At 47.0% G+C, this 17974-nt stretch overlaps 1 protein-coding gene across 4 annotated transcripts in view; it reads left to right on the top strand.

Moving 5' to 3' along the window:
• Window positions 1-661: 661 nt before the first annotated feature.
• si:dkey-33c12.4 (uncharacterized protein LOC560112 homolog) overlaps window positions 662-17974 on the top strand; it is a 49521-nt gene continuing 32208 nt past the window's right edge. For 3 of the 4 annotated variants that reach the window (XM_046308954.1, XM_046308953.1, XM_046308957.1), the window contains exons 1-12: window positions 662-821; window positions 1197-1240; window positions 1517-1592; window positions 2508-2698; window positions 2794-2877; window positions 11412-11480; window positions 13690-13929; window positions 14739-14867; window positions 14898-15074; window positions 15209-15263; window positions 15497-15587; window positions 17288-17429. In XM_046308954.1, coding sequence (XP_046164910.1) covers window positions 788-821; window positions 1197-1240; window positions 1517-1592; window positions 2508-2698; window positions 2794-2877; window positions 11412-11480; window positions 13690-13929; window positions 14739-14867; window positions 14898-15074; window positions 15209-15263; window positions 15497-15587; window positions 17288-17429 — 1332 coding nt within the window. In that variant the 5' untranslated portion in view covers window positions 662-787. The remainder of the gene's footprint in view (window positions 822-1196; window positions 1241-1516; window positions 1593-2507; window positions 2699-2793; window positions 2878-11411; window positions 11481-13689; window positions 13930-14738; window positions 14868-14897; window positions 15075-15208; window positions 15264-15496; window positions 15588-17287; window positions 17430-17974) is intronic. The other variant, XM_046308955.1, reaches the window with a different exon arrangement.

Below are 17974 nucleotides of genomic sequence, written 5' to 3'. Positions count from 1 at the left end.
AGAGATCATACTAACTAAGAGTTTGTTCATAATTGACTTGCCTAGTTAAATAAAAGGTCAATTACATTTCTTCCTCTCTGGCTGGGTGCCACAACGTTGAAATTGTCTATATTGTAAAAATGTATGAAAACTAAGATTAGCTTTTTTTTCTAATGTAAGGTTAAGCATAAGGTTGGCAGTGTGGTCAATGTCAGGTAAAACATCACATTTGTAAGACGAATGTGTGAAACTAAAATGAGTTTTTTTTTTTAAATGTAAGGTTAAGCATAAGGTTAGCAGTGTGGTCAAGGTCAGGTTAAGCATCACATTGTTAAGAAGATAAAATCTATAAATAGGCGGGGGCGGGGGTATGACTGTGCTTGTCGACTACTAGGCTAGTTTCGGTTCTCCTCGGAGCAGAGGGGAAATGGACACGTATGGAGGTGTGGGGGGAGACTTTGTGGCTGTGGTAACTAGTGACTACTAGGCTAGTTTAGGTTCTCCTCGGAGCAGAGGGGAAATGGACACGTATGGAGGTGTGGGGGGAGACTTTGTGGCTGTGGTAACTAGTGACTACTAGGCTAGTTTCGGTTCTCGGAGCGGAAACGGACACGTATGGAGGGGGGGAGTGGCTTATGACTTTGTGGCTGTGGTAACTATGGAAGGGGGCGGTTCGTTACGCAGCAGCGTGTTGGCGTCATGTTAAATGGTCATGACAACGCGGAAAAAGAGGAACTAGGAAGACGTCGAGTTTCAAAAGAAGTCCCTTTCTTTCTAATCAACCACCACAAATTAATCAAATCATAAAATGTCTCACTTTAGAAAGAGAGATTGGAAACCAGGTAAGATTGATGATGAGCTAGCTTGAAATTGTCAGTTTCGTCGCGTAACCAAGGAAAGGTAGCTAGCTATATAACACCAACGTTAGCTAGCTAACGTTAGCCACTACTGAATTTGAGGTAACCTTATTTAGTTAACAAACTTCAGCTCCTGTTTTCTTCAGCTTGTTCACTAGCATGTAGGAAGGAGCAGGTGGCTCTAGGACGAGGTGGTGACACATGTAAACATCAACCACGCACGTTAATAGAAAATTGTTGTCATTCTGAACATAATTATCTAGCTATGCCATTTAACGTTATTTGTTGAAGATGCGCACATATAGACATGTGGTAACATTTCCTGAAGTCTCTGATCATATTTTCTCTTCACATCATCAGATCATGTCATCATGCAGGAGAATCCACACATTTTGCATACCCACGTGAGTTGTGTGTGTGTGTGTGTGTGTGTGTGTGTGTGTGTGTGTGTGTGTGTGTGTGTGTGTGTGTGTGTGTGTGTGTGTGTGTGTGTGTGTGTGTGTGTGTGTTGGTTCCCAGCTACTGTATATAGTTAGCTATATAGCCTCATGGTTCCCAGCTACTGTATATAGTTAGCTATATAGCCTCATGGTTCCCAGCTACTGTATATAGTTAGCTATATAGCCTCATGGTTCCCAGCTACTGTGGCCAAAATCAACTTAAATCTCTCTCACCGACAGGAAGCTATGGTGGATCTGATAAATGGAAGAACCACTAATTACACCTTTATGGACGCCTTTAACTATGGCCTGTTGGGTAAGAACATACCGTTCTGAGTGGTACTCTGTTCTCTATAAATGACTAGATTGATAAGAAATATTGTTTAGCTAGTACAATTTTTGTTAAGAAATCTTTGAATGATTCAAGTCATATGCTGTTGCTGATAGCAAGGTCATGTCCAGATCAACTCAGAGGCTGGGTCCTAAACAGCACCCTGTTCTCTATTTAGTGCACTACTTTAGACAAGAGCCATGTGGACCCTGGTCCCCTATGTAGTGCACTACTTTAGACTAGAGCCATGTGGACCCTGGTCCCCTATGTAGTAACACATTGGGAATAGTGTTATTTGGAACGTTGACCTAATGAAAGGCCAGGTGAGAGACCTACATGACTGGGCTTGTCTGCCTTGTAAAGATGTAGACGTGATGTGAATTGTCATTACACAATACTATTTATTGATTTAGTTCAGCATTTCCCAGTCCTGGTCCCGGGGACCGCAGTTAGTACACATTCTATTTTTTTTTCACTAGCTCTACACAGCTGACTCAAATAATCAAAGCTTGATGATGTTGATTATTTGAATCCCCTGTATAGTGCTATTAAGGACAATCATGTGCACTCCTTTGGGTCCCCAGGGCCAGGATTGCTCCTTTGGGTCCCCAGGGCCAGGATTGCTCCTTTGGGTCCCCAGGGCCAGGATTGCTCCTTTGGGTCCCCAGGGCCAGGATTGCTCCTTTGGGTCCCCAGGGCCAGGATTGCTCCTTTGGGTCCCCAGGGCCAGGATTGCTCCTTTGTGTCCCCAGGACCAGGACTGCTCCTTTGGGTCCCCAGGACCAGGACTGCTCCTTTGGGTCCCCAGGACCAGGATTGGGAAAGACTGCTTTAGTTCATCAACAGATATGAATTATTGTTGTCCATTGCCATGCATTTCACCTCATATTTGATTTCCAGGTCTTGATATTGTCAACCCCTTCGTGGGTGACTATATTGACGATGAATACGACGATGACGACGACTATTATGATGACAAAAAACGCAAAGATAAAAAAGCCTATTGCGGTTTTACACACAATTTTTTAGGGCATAGTAGCTCAAAGCTACCCTTAACCCCCCACCCATGTATAAGACAACTCACTCCTGAGGTAAGATGCCAAACAACTTTTTCAGTCAATCACATCATTTTTGTATTACATTCAACATAGAGGATGTTTTTACTGAGAATAACTTTCCTTTTTAGGAGGCTGAAAAAAATGGCAGGGAACTAATAGAAGAAGAGAGCAAACTAAAAGAAAAAGCAGAAAAGAAAAGACTTAAAAAGAAGGTTAGTGTCTGTCTGTCTGTCTAGTGTCTAGTATCTGTCTAGTGTCTGTGTAGTGTCTGTCTGTCTGTGTAGTGTCTAGTATCTGTCTAGTGTCTGTGTAGTGTCTGTCTGTCTAGTGTCTAGTATCTGTCTAGTGTCTGTGTAGTGTCTGTCTGTCTAGTGTCTAGTATCTGTCTAGTGTCTGTGTAGTGTCTGTCTGTCTGTGTAGTGTCTAGTGTCTGTCTAGTGTCTGTGTAGTGTCTGTCTGTCTAGTGTCTGTCTGTGTAGTGTCTGTCTGTGTAGTGTCTAGTATCTGTGTAGTGTCTGTCTGTCTAGTGTCTGTCTAGTATCTGTCTGTGTAGTGTCTGTCTGTCTAGTATCTAGTATCTGTCTGTGTAGTGTCTAGTGTCTGTCTGTCTAGTGTCTGTCTGTGTAGTGTCTGTCTGTCTAGTGTCTGTCTGTCTAGTGTCTGTCTGTCTAGTGTCTGTCTGTGTAGTGTCTGTCTGTCTAGTGTCTGTCTGTCTAGTGTCTGTCTGTCTGTCTAGTGTCTAGTATCTGTCTAGTGTCTGTCTGTCTGTCTAGTGTCTAGTATCTGTCTAGTGTCTAGTATCTGTCTAGTGTCTGTCTGTCTAGTGTCTGTCTGTGTAGTGTCTAGTATCTGTGTAGTGTCTGTCTGTCTAGTGTCTGTCTGTCTAGTATCTGTCTGTGTAGTGTCTGTCTGTCTAGTATCTAGTATCTGTCTGTGTAGTGTCTAGTGTCTGTCTGTCTAGTGTCTGTCTGTGTAGTGTCTGTCTGTCTAGTGTCTGTCTGTGTAGTGTCTGTCTGTGTAGTGTCTGTCTGTCTAGTGTCTGTCTGTCTAGTGTCTGTCTGTCTGTCTAGTGTCTGTCTGTCTGTCTAGTGTCTAGTATCTGTCTAGTGTCTGTCTGTCTAGTGTCTGTCTGTGTAGTGTCTGTAGTAGTGTCTGTCTGTGTAGTGTCTGTCTGTCTAGTGTCTGTCTGTCTAGTGTCTGTCTGTGTAGTGTCTGTCTGTCTAGTATCTGTCTGTGTAGTGTGTCTGTCTGTCTGTGTCTAGTCTGTCTGTCTGTCTAGTGTCTAGTGTCTGTCTGTCTAGTGTCTGTCTGTCTAGTGTCTGTCTGTCTAGTGTCTGTCTGTCTAGTGTCTGTCTGTCTGTCTGTCTAGTGTCTAGTATCTGTCTGTCTAGTGTCTAGTATCTGTCTAGTGTCTGTCTGTGTAGTGTCTGTCTGTCTGTCTAGTGTCTAGTATCTGTCTAGTGTCTGTCTGTGTAGTGTCTGTGTCTGTCTAGTGTCTAGTGTCTGTCTAGTGTCTGTCTGTCTGTCTAGTGTCTGTATCTGTCTAGTGTCTGTCTGTGTAGTGTCTGTCTGTCTAGTATCTGTCTAGTGTCTGTCTGTCTAGTGTCTGTCTGTGTAGTGTCTGTCTGTCTAGTGTCTGTCTGTCTAGTGTCTGTCTGTGTAGTGTCTAGTATCTGTGTAGTGTCTAGTATCTGTCTAGTGTCTGTCTGTGTAGTGTCTGTCTGTGTAGTGTCTTGTCTGTCTAGTGTCTGTCTGTGTCTAGTATCTGTGTAGTGTCTAGTGTCTGTCTAGTATCTAGTATCTGTCTAGTGTCTGTCTGTGTAGTGTCTAGTATCTGTCTAGTCTGTCTGTGTAGTGTCTGTCTGTCTAGTGTCTGTCTGTGTAGTGTCTAGTGTCTGTGTAGTGTCTGTCTAGTGTCTGTCTGTCTAGTGTCTGTCTGTCTAGTGTCTGTCTGTCTAGTATCTGTCTGTGTAGTGTGTCTGTCTGTCTAGTATCTAGTATCTGTCTGTCTAGTGTCTAGTGTCTGTCTGTCTAGTGTCTGTCTGTCTAGTGTCTGTCTGTCTAGTGTCTGTCTGTCTAGTGTCTGTCTGTCTAGTGTCTGTCTAGTGTCTGTCTAGTGTCTGTCTGTCTAGTGTCTGTCTGTCTGTCTAGTGTCTAGTGTCTGTCTAGTGTCTGTCTGTGTAGTGTCTGTCTGTCTGTCTAGTGTCTAGTATCTGTCTAGTGTCTGTCTGTGTAGTGTGTCTGTCTGTCTAGTGTCTAGTATCTGTGTAGTGTCTGTCTGTCTAGTGTCTAGTGTCTGTCTAGTGTCTGTCTGTGTAGTGTCTGTCTGTCTAGTGTCTGTCTGTCTAGTGTCTGTCTGTCTAGTGTCTGTCTGTCTAGTGTCTGTCTGTCTAGTGTCTAGTATCTGTAGTGTCTAGTATCTGTGTAGTGTCTGTGTAGTGTCTGTAGTGTCTTGTCTGTGTAGTGTCTGTCTGTGTAGTGTCTAGTATCTGTCTAGTGTCTGTGTAGTGTCTAGTATCTGTGTAGTGTCTAGTGTCTGTGTAGTATCTAGTATCTGTCTAGTGTCTGTCTGTGTAGTGTCTAGTATCTGTCTAGTGTCTAGTGTCTGTCTGTGTAGTGTCTAGTATCTGTCTGTAGTGTCTAGTATCTGTCTAGTGTCTAGTATCTGTCTAGTGTCTAGTGTCTGTCTGGTGTCTAGTGTCTGTGTAGTGTCTAGTATCTGTCTGGTGTCTAGTATCTGTGTAGTGTCTAGTGTCTGTGTAGTATCTAGTATCTGTCTAGTGTCTGTCTGTGTAGTGTCTAGTATCTGTGTAGTGTGTAGTGTGTAGTCTGTCTGTCTGTGTAGTGTCTGTCTGTGTACTGTCTAGTATCTGTCTGTAGTGTCTGTGTAGTGTCTAGTGTCTGTCTGTCTGTGTAGTGTCTAGTATCTGTCTGTGTAGTGTCTAGTATCTGTCTGTGTAGTGTCTAGTGTCTGTCTGTGTAGTGTCTTGTCTGTGTAGTGTCTTGTCTGTGTAGTGTCTTGTCTGTGTAGTGTCTTGTCTGTGTAGTGTCTTGTCTGTGTAGTGTCTTGTCTGTGTAGTGTCTTGTCTGTGTAGTGTCTTGTCTGTGTAGTGTCTTGTCTGTGTAGTGTCTGTCTGTGTAGTGTCTAGTATCTGTGTAGTGTCTGTCTGTCTAGTGTCTGTCTGTCTAGTGTCTGTCTGTCTAGTATCTGTCTGTCTAGTATCTGTCTGTGTAGTGTGTCTGTCTGTCTAGTATCTAGTATCTGTCTGTGTAGTGTCTAGTGTCTGTCTGTCTAGTGTCTGTCTGTCTAGTGTCTGTCTGTCTAGTGTCTGTCTGTCTAGTGTCTGTCTGTCTAGTGTCTGTCTGTGTAGTGTCTGTCTGTCTAGTGTCTGTCTGTCTAGTGTCTGTCTGTCTAGTGTCTGTCTGTCTGTCTAGTGTCTGCCTGTCTAGTGTCTGTCTGTCTAGTGTCTAGTATCTGTCTGTCTAGTGTCTAGTATCTGTCTAGTGTCTGTCTGTGTAGTGTCTAGTATCTGTCTGTCTAGTGTCTAGTATCTGTCTAGTGTCTGTCTGTGTAGTGTCTGTCTGTCTGTCTAGTGTCTAGTATCTGTCTAGTGTCTGTCTGTGTAGTGTCTGTCTGTCTGTCTAGTGTCTAGTATCTGTCTAGTGTCTGTCTGTGTAGTGTCTGTCTGTCTGTCTAGTGTCTGTCTGTGTAGTGTCTGTCTGTCTAGTGTCTGTCTGTGTAGTGTCTAGTATCTGTCTAGTGTCTGTGTAGTGTCTAGTATCTGTGTAGTGTCTAGTGTCTGTGTAGTATCTAGTATCTGTCTAGTGTCTGTCTGTGTAGTGTCTAGTATCTGTCTAGTGTCTGTGTAGTGTCTGTCTGTCTAGTGTCTGTCTGTGTAGTGTCTAGTATCTGTGTAGTGTCTGTCTGTCTAGTGTCTGTCTGTCTAGTATCTGTCTGTCTAGTATCTGTCTGTGTAGTGTGTCTGTCTGTCTAGTATCTAGTATCTGTCTGTGTAGTGTCTAGTGTCTGTCTGTCTAGTGTCTGTCTGTCTAGTGTCTGTCTGTCTAGTGTCTGTCTGTCTAGTGTCTGTCTGTCTAGTGTCTGTCTGTGTAGTGTCTAGTATCTGTCTGTCTAGTGTCTAGTATCTGTCTAGTGTCTGTCTGTGTAGTGTCTGTCTGTCTGTCTAGTGTCTAGTATCTGTCTAGTGTCTGTCTGTGTAGTGTCTAGTATCTGTCTAGTGTCTGTCTGTGTAGTGTCTGTCTGTCTGTCTAGTGTCTGTCTGTGTAGTGTCTGTCTGTGTAGTGTCTGTCTGTCTAGTGTCTGTCTGTCTAGTGTCTGTCTGTCTAGTGTCTGTCTGTCTAGTGTCTGTCTGTCTAGTGTCTGTCTGTCTAGTGTCTGTCTGTCTAGTGTCTAGTATCTGTGTAGTGTCTAGTATCTGTGTAGTGTCTTGTCTGTGTAGTGTCTTGTCTGTGTAGTGTCTTGTCTGTGTAGTGTCTGTGTAGTGTCTAGTATCTGTGTAGTGTCTAGTGTCTGTGTAGTATCTAGTATCTGTCTAGTGTCTGTCTGTGTAGTGTCTAGTATCTGTCTAGTGTCTGTGTAGTGTCTGTCTGTCTAGTGTCTGTCTGTGTAGTGTCTAGTATCTGTGTAGTGTCTGTCTGTCTAGTGTCTGTCTGTCTAGTGTCTGTCTGTCTAGTATCTGTCTGTCTAGTATCTGTCTGTGTAGTGTGTCTGTCTGTCTAGTATCTAGTATCTGTCTGTGTAGTGTCTAGTGTCTGTCTGTCTAGTGTCTGTCTGTCTAGTGTCTGCCTGTCTAGTGTCTGCCTGTCTAGTGTCTGCCTGTCTAGTGTCTGCCTGTCTAGTGTCTGCCTGTCTAGTGTCTGTCTGTCTAGTGTCTAGTATCTGTCTGTCTAGTGTCTAGTATCTGTCTAGTGTCTGTCTGTGTAGTGTCTGTCTGTCTGTCTAGTGTCTAGTATCTGTCTAGTGTCTGTCTGTGTAGTGTCTGTCTGTCTGTCTAGTGTCTAGTATCTGTCTAGTGTCTGTCTGTCTAGTGTCTAGTATCTGTCTAGTGTCTGTCTGTGTAGTGTCTGTCTGTCTAGTGTCTGTCTGTCTAGTGTCTGTCTGTCTAGTGTCTGTCTGTCTAGTGTCTGTCTGTCTAGTGTCTGTCTGTCTAGTGTCTGTCTGTCTAGTGTCTAGTATCTGTGTAGTGTCTAGTATCTGTGTAGTGTCTTGTCTGTGTAGTGTCTTGTCTGTGTAGTGTCTTGTCTGTGTAGTGTCTGTCTGTGTAGTGTCTAGTATCTGTCTAGTGTCTGTGTAGTGTCTAGTATCTGTGTAGTGTCTAGTGTCTGTGTAGTATCTAGTATCTGTCTAGTGTCTGTCTGTGTAGTGTCTAGTATCTGTCTAGTGTCTAGTATCTGTCTAGTGTCTAGTGTCTGTCTGTGTAGTGTCTAGTATCTGTCTGTAGTGTCTAGTATCTGTCTAGTGTCTAGTATCTGTCTAGTGTCTAGTGTCTGTCTGGTGTCTAGTATCTGTGTAGTGTCTAGTATCTGTCTGGTGTCTAGTATCTGTGTAGTGTCTAGTGTCTGTGTAGTATCTAGTATCTGTCTAGTGTCTGTCTGTGTAGTGTCTAGTATCTGTGTAGTGTGTAGTGTCTGTCTGTGTAGTGTCTGTCTGTGTACTGTCTAGTATCTGTCTGTAGTGTCTGTGTAGTGTCTAGTGTCTGTCTGTCTGTGTAGTGTCTAGTATCTGTCTGTGTAGTGTCTAGTATCTGTCTGTGTAGTGTCTAGTATCTGTCTGTGTAGTGTCTAGTGTCTGTCTGTGTAGTGTCTTGTCTGTGTAGTGTCTTGTCTGTGTAGTGTCTTGTCTGTGTAGTGTCTTGTCTGTGTAGTGTCTTGTCTGTGTAGTGTCTTGTCTGTGTAGTGTCTTGTCTGTGTAGTGTCTTGTCTGTGTAGTGTCTTGTCTGTGTAGTGTCTAGTATCTGTGTAGTGTCTGTATCTGTAGTGTCTAGTATCTGTGTAGTGTCTAGTGTCTGTCTGTGTAGTGTCTGTCTGTGTAGTGTCTAGTGTCTGTCTGTGTAGTGTCTGTCTGTCTAGTGTCTAGTATCTGTCTAGTATCTGTATAGTGTCTGTCTGTGTAGTGTCTAGTATCTGTGTAGTGTCTAGTATCTGTGTAGTGTCTAGTATCTGTCTAGTGTCTGTGTAGTGTCTAGTATCTGTCTAGTGTCTGTGTAGTGTCTAGTATCTGTCTAGTGTCTAGTGTCTGTCTGGTGTCTAGTATCTGTGTAGTGTCTAGTGTCTGTGTAGTATCTAGTATCTGTCTAGTGTCTGTCTGTGTAGTGTCTAGTATCTGTGTAGTGTGTAGTGTCTAGTGTCTGTCTGTGTAGTGTCTGTCTGTGTACTGTCTAGTATCTGTCTGTAGTGTCTGTGTAGTGTCTGTCTGTGTAGTGTCTAGTGTCTGTGTAGTATCTAGTATCTGTCTAGTGTCTGTCTGTGTAGTGTCTAGTATCTGTGTAGTGTGTAGTGTCTAGTGTCTGTCTGTGTAGTGTCTGTCTGTGTACTGTCTAGTATCTGTCTGTAGTGTCTGTGTAGTGTCTGTGTAGTGTCTGTGTAGTGTCTGTCTGTGTAGTGTCTAGTGTCTATCTGTGTAGTGTCTAGTGTCTGTCTGTGTGTAGTGTGTAGTGTCTGTCTGTGTGTAGTGTCTAGTGTCTGTCTGTCTGTGTAGTGTCTAGTGTCTGTCTGTGTAGTGTCTAGTGTCTGTCTGTGTAGTGTCTAGTGTCTGTCTGTCTGTGTAGTGTCTAGTGTCTGTCTGTCTGTGTAGTGTCTAGTATCTGTCTGTCTGTGTAGTGTCTAGTATCTGTCTGTGTAGTGTGTAGTGTCTGTCTGTGTAGTGTGTAGTGTCTGTCTGTGTAGTGTCTAGTGTCTGTCTGTGTCGTGTCTAGTATCTGTCTGTGTCGTGTCTAGTATCTGTCTGTGTCGTGTCTAGTATCTGTCTGTGTCGTGTCTGTCTGTGTAGTGTCTAGTATCTGTCTGTAGTGTCTGTGTAGTGTCTGTAGTGTCTGTGTAGTGTCTAGTATCTGTCTGTAGTGTCTAGTATCTGTCTGTAGTGTCTAGTATCTGTCTGTAGTGTCTAGTATCTGTCTGTAGTGTCTAGTATCTGTCTGTAGTGTCTAGTATCTGTCTGTAGTGTCTAGTATCTGTCTGTCTGTAGTGTCTAGTATCTGTCTGTCTGTAGTGTCTAGTATCTGTCTGTCTGTAGTGTCTAGTATCTGTCTGTCTGTAGTGTCTAGTATCTGTCTGTCTGTAGTGTCTAGTATCTGTAGTGTAGTGTCTAGTATCTGTCTGTCTGTAGTGTAGTGTCTGTCTAGTGTCTAGTGTCTGTCTGTCTAGTGTCTAGTGTCTGTCTGTCTAGTGTCCATATTTCTACAAAACACAGAAATATCGATATAATTCATGCCTTACCTTTGAAGATCTTCCTCTGTTGGCACTCCAATATGTCCCATAAACATCACAAATTGTCCTTTTGTTTGATAAATTCCGTTGATGTTCATCCAAAATGTAAATTTATTTGGCGCGTTTGATTCAGAAAAACACCGGTTCTAACATGGCTACAAAATATCTCAAAAGTTACCTGTAATCTTCGTCCAAACATTTCAAACAACTTTCCTGATACAAATTACGGTATTTTTAAAAAACGTAAATCATCAATAAAATTAAAAACGGAAAGCGTTCAATACTGGAGGAAAACAAAGTGGAGCGTGCTTTTCAGGTCAGAGGTCACTTCCCTCAAGCCTCGTTCTGATCAGTACTACTTCTTAATTTCTCAAAGGAAAAACCTGAACCAATTTCTAAAGACTGTTGACATTCAGTGGAAGCGGTAGGAACTGCAAGCCTGCCCCTTAGAAATCTGGAATCCCAATGAAAACGTATTGAAAAGAATGACCCCAAAAAAGAGAACATTCTGAATGGTTTGTCCTCGGGGTTTCGCCTGCCAAATCAGTTCTGTTATACTCACAGACATCATTCAAACAGTTTTAGAAACTTCAGAGTGTTTTCTATCCAAATCTACTAATAATATGCATATCTTAGTGTCTGGGCCTGAGTAGCAGGCAGTTTACTTTGGACAAGCTTTTCATCCTGACGTGAAAATACTGTCTCCAATGAAGTTAAAGATATTGTCTGAATGCTAATTTCACCAATGAGCCAATGATTGACGAGGAAGAAACCCCAACAATGCACACAGTATAGTGTTGTACAATTTCTCTAACGGCTGTCAAACAAAAGTCAAATTACCAAAGTTGCTAAACTTGCCAGATAACCTCCCAACGAATTACAGAATATCTCCTATATTTACCAAAATCTAGTTGATTATACTCCGAGTTGCGCAGTGATCTAAGGCACTGCATCTCAGTGCTAGAGGCGTCACTACAGACACCCTGGTTCGAATCCAGGCTGTATCACAACCGGCCGGGAGTCCTGTAGGGCGGCGCACAATTGGCCCAGCATTGGTCGGGGTAGGTTGTCATTGTAAATAAGAATTTGTACTTAATTGACTTGCCAAGTAAAAGTTCAATTAAATACCGCCTGTAGTGTCTGTCTGTCCCGCCTGTTGTGTCTGTCTGTCCCGCCTGTAGTGTCTGTCTGTCCCGCCTGTAGTGTCTGTCTGTCCCGCCTGTAGTGTCTGTCTGTCCCGCCAGTAGTAGGATGCAAGTGGTCTTCACCCTCCAGAGAACCACCTGTTGTTCTCATGCAGGTATTTCTCTGTTCTCACCTCCCACAGCGACAGAAGGAGAGGAGACGTGCAGGAAAAGAAAAGGAGTCTGTAAGTATGTTTCTGTTCCACTTTCACTCTACTGCCCCCCACTGGTGGAGAGTCACTCTACTGCCCCCACTAGTGGAGAGTCACTCTACTGCCCCCACTGGTGGAGAGTCACTCTACTGCACCTCTCTGGTGGAGAGTCACTCTACTGCCCCCACTAGTGGAGAGTCACTCTACTGCCCCCACTAGTGGAGAGTCACTCTACTGCCCCCACTAGTGGAGAGTCACTCTACTGCCCCCACTAGTGGAGAGTCACTCTACTGCCCCCACTGGTGGAGAGTCACTCTACTGCACCTCTCTGGTGGAGAGTCACTCTACTGCCCCCACTAGTGGAGAGTCACTCTACTGCCCCCACTAGTGGAGAGTCACTCTACTGCCCCCACTAGTGGAGAGTCACTCTACTGCCCCCACTGGTGGAGAGTCACTCTACTGCCCCCCACTAGTGGAGAGTCACTCTACTGCCCCCCACTAGTGGAGAGTCACTCTACTGCACCCCACTAGTGGAGAGTCACTCTACTGCCCCCACTAGTGGAGAGTCACTCTACTGCCCCCACTGGTGGAGAGTCACTCTACTGCCCCCACTAGTGGAGAGTCACTCTACTGCCCCCACTGGTGGAGAGTCACTCTACTGCCCCCCACTGGTGGAGAGTCACTCTACTGCCCCCACTGGTGGAGAGTCACTCTACTGCACCCCACTGGTGGAGAGTCACTCTACTGCACCCCCACTAGTGGAGAGTCACTCTACTGCCCCCCACTGGTGGAGAGTCACTCTACTGCCCCCACTGGTGGAGAGTCACTCTACTGCCCCCACTGGTGGAGAGTCACTCTACTGCACCCCACTAGTGGAGAGTCACTCTACTGCACCCCACTGGTGGAGAGTCACTCTACTGCCCCCCACTGGTGGAGAGTCACTCTACTGCCCCCCACTGGTGGAGAGTCACTCTACTGCCCCCACTGGTGGAGAGTCACTCTACTGCCCCCCACTGGTGGAGAGTCACTCTACTGCCCCCCACTGGTGGAGAGTCACTCTACTGCCCCCCACTGGTGGAGAGTCACTCTACTGCCCCCACTGGTGGAGAGTCACTCTACTGCCCCCCACTGGTGGAGAGTCACTCTACTGCCCCCCACTGGTGGAGAGTCACTCTACTGCCCCCACTGGTGGAGAGTCACTCTACTGCCCCCACTGGTGGAGAGTCACTCTACTGCCCCCACTGGTGGAGAGTCACTCTACTGCACCCCACTAGTGGAGAGTCACTCTACTGCCCCCACTAGTGGAGAGTCACTCTACTGCACCTCTCTGGTGGAGAGTCACTCTACTGCCCCCACTGGTGGAGAGTCACTCTACTGCCCCCACTGGTGGAGAGTCACTCTACTGCCCCCACTAGTGGAGAGTCACTCTACTGCCCCCCACTGGTGGAGAGTCACTCTACTGCCCCCCACTGGTGGAGAGTCACTCTACTGCCCCCACTGGTGGAGAGTCACTCTACTGCCCCCACTGGTGGAGAGTCACTCTACTGCCCCCCACTGGTGGAGAGTCACTCTACTGCCCCCCACTGGTGGAGAGTCACTCTACTGCCCCCCACTGGTGGAGAGTCACTCTACTGCCCCCACTGGTGGAGAGTCACTCTACTGCCCCCCACTGGTGGAGAGTCACTCTACTGCACCCCACTGGTGGAGAGTCACTCTACTGCCCCCACTGGTGGAGAGTCACTCTACTGCCCCCCACTGGTGGAGAGTCACTCTACTGCCCCCCACTGGTGGAGAGTCACTCTACTGCCCCCCACTGGTGGAGAGTCACTCTACTGCCCCCCACTGGTGGAGAGTCACTCTACTGCCCCCCACTGGTGGAGAGTCACTCTACTGCCCCCCACTGGTGGAGAGTCACTCTACTGCACCCCACTAGTGGAGAGTCACTCTACTGCACCCCTCTGGTGGAGAGTCACTCTACTGCCCCCACTGGTGGAGAGTCACTCTACTGCCCCCACTAGTGGAGAGTCACTCTACTGCACCCCACTAGTGGAGAGTCACTCTACTGCCCCCCACTAGTGGAGAGTCACTCTACTGCCCCCCACTGGTGGAGAGTCACTCTACTGCACCCCACTGGTGGAGAGTCACTCTACTGCCCCCCACTGGTGGAGAGTCACTCTACTGCACCCCACTAGTGGATATGAGTTTGTACAAGCAACATAATTGCCTTTTTTATGCCTCCTAGGAGAATCAAGGGCCAGGGAGGCCCAGCCGCTCGGAGAAACAGGGAGGAGATTTAAACATTGAGCGAGAGCAGCAGGAGGAGAAGGAGTTTGCAGAGGAGCGCCTTGGTCCTGGACCTGGTGGTACTGCAGCCTGTCGCAGGCAGCAGGAGGCGCAGGATTCTCCTTTGGAGGAGAACTGTGGTAGCAGTAATGAGGACCAGGAGGACGTGGGAGACGAGGGCTTAGTCAGGGAGCAAGAGGTTTGTTTTGGTTCCTTTAGCTCCCGTATGTGTCATTTTCATTCTACAGTGCACCCTGCTTACAGGCCTCCCCATTCAAGTCAATGGTGGTGTATAATGGTTAGACTGACAGCTTTATGGAGTGTACTCTTGAATTTACCAGTCAAATTGCCAGGCTAAGAGGTTCCAGGCCCTAATCAACTGTTTGCAGTGTTTCAATTACCCTCCACGGATGTGATCACTGTAAGAGGAGTGTACTGTATTTCTGGTGTAACTCATTTCACTTAGACAATTGCATCTAATAGTTCCATCAAATAAATACACATCCATTCATATTCCCCTTAGCGCTGTAACAGCTTCTGTCTACCCAGTGAGTGAAGTTTAGTGGATAACTGTTAGTGTTCCTCCATCTTGGATCTGTCCCCATACAGGAGTTGGATAGGAGTAGCTGCTTCTAGTGTGTAACTGCTCCTCCATCTTGGATCTGTCCCCATACAGGAGATGGATAGTAGCTGCTTCTAGTGTGTAACTGCTCCTCCATCTTGGATCTGTCCCCATACAGGAGTTGGATATGAGTAGCTGCTTCTAGTGTGTAACTGCTCCTCCATCTTGGATCTGTCCCCATACAGGAGATGGATATGAGTAGCTGCTTCTAGTGTGTAACTGCTCCTCCATCTTGGATCTGTCCCCATACAGGAGTTGGATATGAGTAGCTGCTTCTAGTGTGTAACTGCTCCTCCATCTTGGATCTGTCCCCATACAGGAGATGGATATGAGTAGCTGCTTCTAGTGTGTAACTGCCCCTCCATCTTGGATCTGTCCCCATACAGGAGTTGGATATGAGTAGCTGCTTCGTCTCTACGGCTGCTTGTATTGCTAAACGACAACTAGAGCAGAACCCCAAACCAGATAAGAAAATTATTATCCAGCAGCCTCAGAAGGAACAGCAGGAGGAGAAGGAACAGAACCCCAAACCAGGAGCAGAGAAGGAACAGCAGGAGGAGAAGGAACAGCAGGAGGAGAAGGAACAGCAGGAGGAGAAGGAACAGCAGGAGGAGAAGGAACAGCAGGAGGAGAAGGAGCAGCAGGAGGAGAAGGAGCAGCAGGAGGAGAAGGAACAGCAGGAGGAGAAGGAACAGCAGGAGGTTATTGTCAGGAAAAAGGAGGTGATTTTGAAAAAAAATGTAGCTTTCTGATCATGTTGAACATAAGCATGTACTATTTCTGTTTAGTCCGGTCTGTCTGTAGTGTCACGCCGTAGACCTCCTGCACTAACTATGACACCTATGCGTCCCAATAGAAAAAGGTGGAGGCCAATGTTGATGATATTCTTAAAAGAAGCACAGAGCTCGCCCGTAAGTCCTAACTCCATTCATACCAGTAATGTGTGTCCCAAATACCACGCTCTACTCTATACAGTGCACCAGGACCCATAGAGCTTTGCTCACAAGTAATATACTATGTAGGGAAAGGGTCATTTGGGACACATCCAAGCTCTTACTGATCTGAAACATCAAAGCACTGGGTGGTTTATTTCCAGTATTTAAACTACAAATGCCATGTTTTTAAGTCTCTCTCCTCTCTCCAGTCATAGGAAACCAGTTTGCAGCCTGTGGCCAGCTGGAAATGGCAGTCAAGTATTTCACTGACGCTATTAAACACAATCCTACAGAATTTAAGTGAGTATGAAAGGCAATGACTCTGGTTGGCACTCGGCTTATGTATGTAAGTAAATAACTGTGTAAATAACTGTGTACTGCATCCATAATGGCACCCTATTCCCTGTCTAGTGCACAACTCTTATTCTGAAATGGCACCCTATTCCCTGTCTAGTGCACAACTCTTATTCTGAAATGGCACCCTATTCCCTGTCTAGTGCACAACTCTTATTCTGAAATGGCACCCTATTCCCTGTTTAGTGCACAACTCTTATTCTGAAATGGCACCCTATTCCCTGTCTAGTGCACAACTCTTATTCTGAAATGGCACCCTATTCCTGTCTAGTGCACAACTCTTATTCTGAAATGGCACCCTATTCCCTGTCTAGTGCACAACTCTTATTCTGAAATGGCACCCTATTCCCTGTTTAGTGCACAACTCTTATTCTGAAATGGCACCCTATTCCCTGTCTAGTGCACAACTCTTATTCTGAAATGGCACCCTATTCCCTGTCTAGTGCACAACTCTTATTCTGAAATGGCACCCTATTCCCTATGCACAACTCTTATTCTGAAATGGCACCCTATTCCCTAGTGCACAACTCTTATTCTGAAATGGTACCACGCTAATATCACAGTACCAAAATGTAATAATAATTATAAATACATTTTCATAATACCGTTTCACTATAAAGACAGCTTAAATGTTACATTTGTTCAGCAACAGCATCTAGTCTATCTCTTGTATGCGCCGGTCCAGTAATGGCAACTTTACAGCTGCCTCGTGATATGAATCAGCGCTCACACCCCCCTACCAGCGCTCACACCCCCCTACCAGCGCTCACCCCCCTACCAGCGCTCACACCCCCCCCTACCAGCGCTCACATCCCCCTACCAGCGCTCACATCCCCCCTACCAGCGCTCACATCCCCCTACCAGCGCTCACACCCCCCTACCAGCGCTCACACCCCCTACCAGCGCTCACCCCCTACCCATCCCCCACCAGCGCTCACATCCCCCCTACCAGCGCTCACACCCCCCTACCAGCGCTCACACCCCCCCCTACCAGCGCTCACACCCCCCTCTACCAGCGCTCACATTCCCCCCCCTACCAGCGCTCACACCCCCCTACCAGCGCTCACACCCCCCCTACCAGCGCTCACATTCCCCCCTACCAGCGCTCACACCCCCCCCCTACCAGCGCTCTACCAGCGCTCACCACCCCCCTACCAGCGCTCACACCCCCTACCAGCGCTCACACCCCCCTACCAGCGCTCACATCCCCCCTACCAGCGCTCACCCCCCTACCAGCGCTCACATCCCCCCTACCAGCGCTCACCCCCCCCTACCAGCGCTCACCCCCCTACCAGCGCTCACATTCCCCCCTACCAGCGCTCACACCCCCTACCAGCGCACATCCCCCCCCCTACCAGCGCTCACACCCCCTACCAGCGCTCACATCCCCCCCTACCAGCGCTCACATCCCCCCTACCAGCGCTCACATCCCCCCCTACCAGCGCCACCCCCCCCTACCAGCGCTCACATCCCCAGGTGGGTTCATGGTGTCTCCCCCATACTACGAGACTTCAGAACATCATGTATATTCCTGCGGCCAGATCACAGCCTTTACAAACAGCAAATCAGGGGGGGGGGGGGGGGGACAGGACGCTAGGCCACTCTGATGTTTTCTGAACACAGCCCTGATGTCCTGTTTGTTGTAGGCTGTTTGGGAACCGGTCCTTTTGTTATGAGAAGATGCAGCAGTATGATCGGGCCTTGAGTGATGCCGATCTGGCCCTCTCCATGGAGCCTGGTTGGATTAAAGGACTATATAGGAAGGGGAAGGCTCTGTCTGGACTCAAGGTACACAACATTATAATACTTTATGCAATTCAACTTCAGGATTTTATCTCCCATCTCTTTGTGTAATGTTTGTCAATCTCACTATGTGCTGCCTCCCTCTCTCTGTCCTCCCTCCCTCTCTCTCTGTCCTCCCTCCCTCTCTCTCTGTCCTCCTCTCTCTGTCCTCCCTCCCTCTCTCTCTGTCCTCCCTCCCTCTCTCTCTGTCCTCCCTCCCTCTCTCTCTGTCCTCCCTCCTCTCTCTCTCTGTCCTCCCTCCCTCTCTCTCTGTCTTCCCTCCCTCTCTCTCTGTCTTCCCTCTCTCTCTCTCTGTCTTCCCTCCCTCTCTCTCTGTCCTCCCTCCCTCTCTCTCTGTCTTCCCTCTCTCTCTCTGTCTCTCTCTGTCTCTCTCTCTCTGTCCTCTCTCTCTGTCTCTCTCTCTCTCTGTCTCCTCTCTCTCTGTCCTCTCTCTCTCTGTCTCTCTCTCTCTGTCTCCCTCCCTCTCTCTCTGTCTCCCTCTCTCTCTCTCTCTCTCCTCCCTCTCTCTCTCTGTCCTCCCTCTCTCTCTC

Source organism: Oncorhynchus gorbuscha, linkage group LG17 (assembly GCF_021184085.1).
Source record: "Oncorhynchus gorbuscha isolate QuinsamMale2020 ecotype Even-year linkage group LG17, OgorEven_v1.0, whole genome shotgun sequence".
Taxonomy (NCBI): Eukaryota; Metazoa; Chordata; class Actinopteri; order Salmoniformes; family Salmonidae; genus Oncorhynchus; species Oncorhynchus gorbuscha.
The sequence above is the reverse complement of the archived record's forward strand: the minus strand, read 5'-3'. Positions and strand labels throughout refer to the sequence as shown.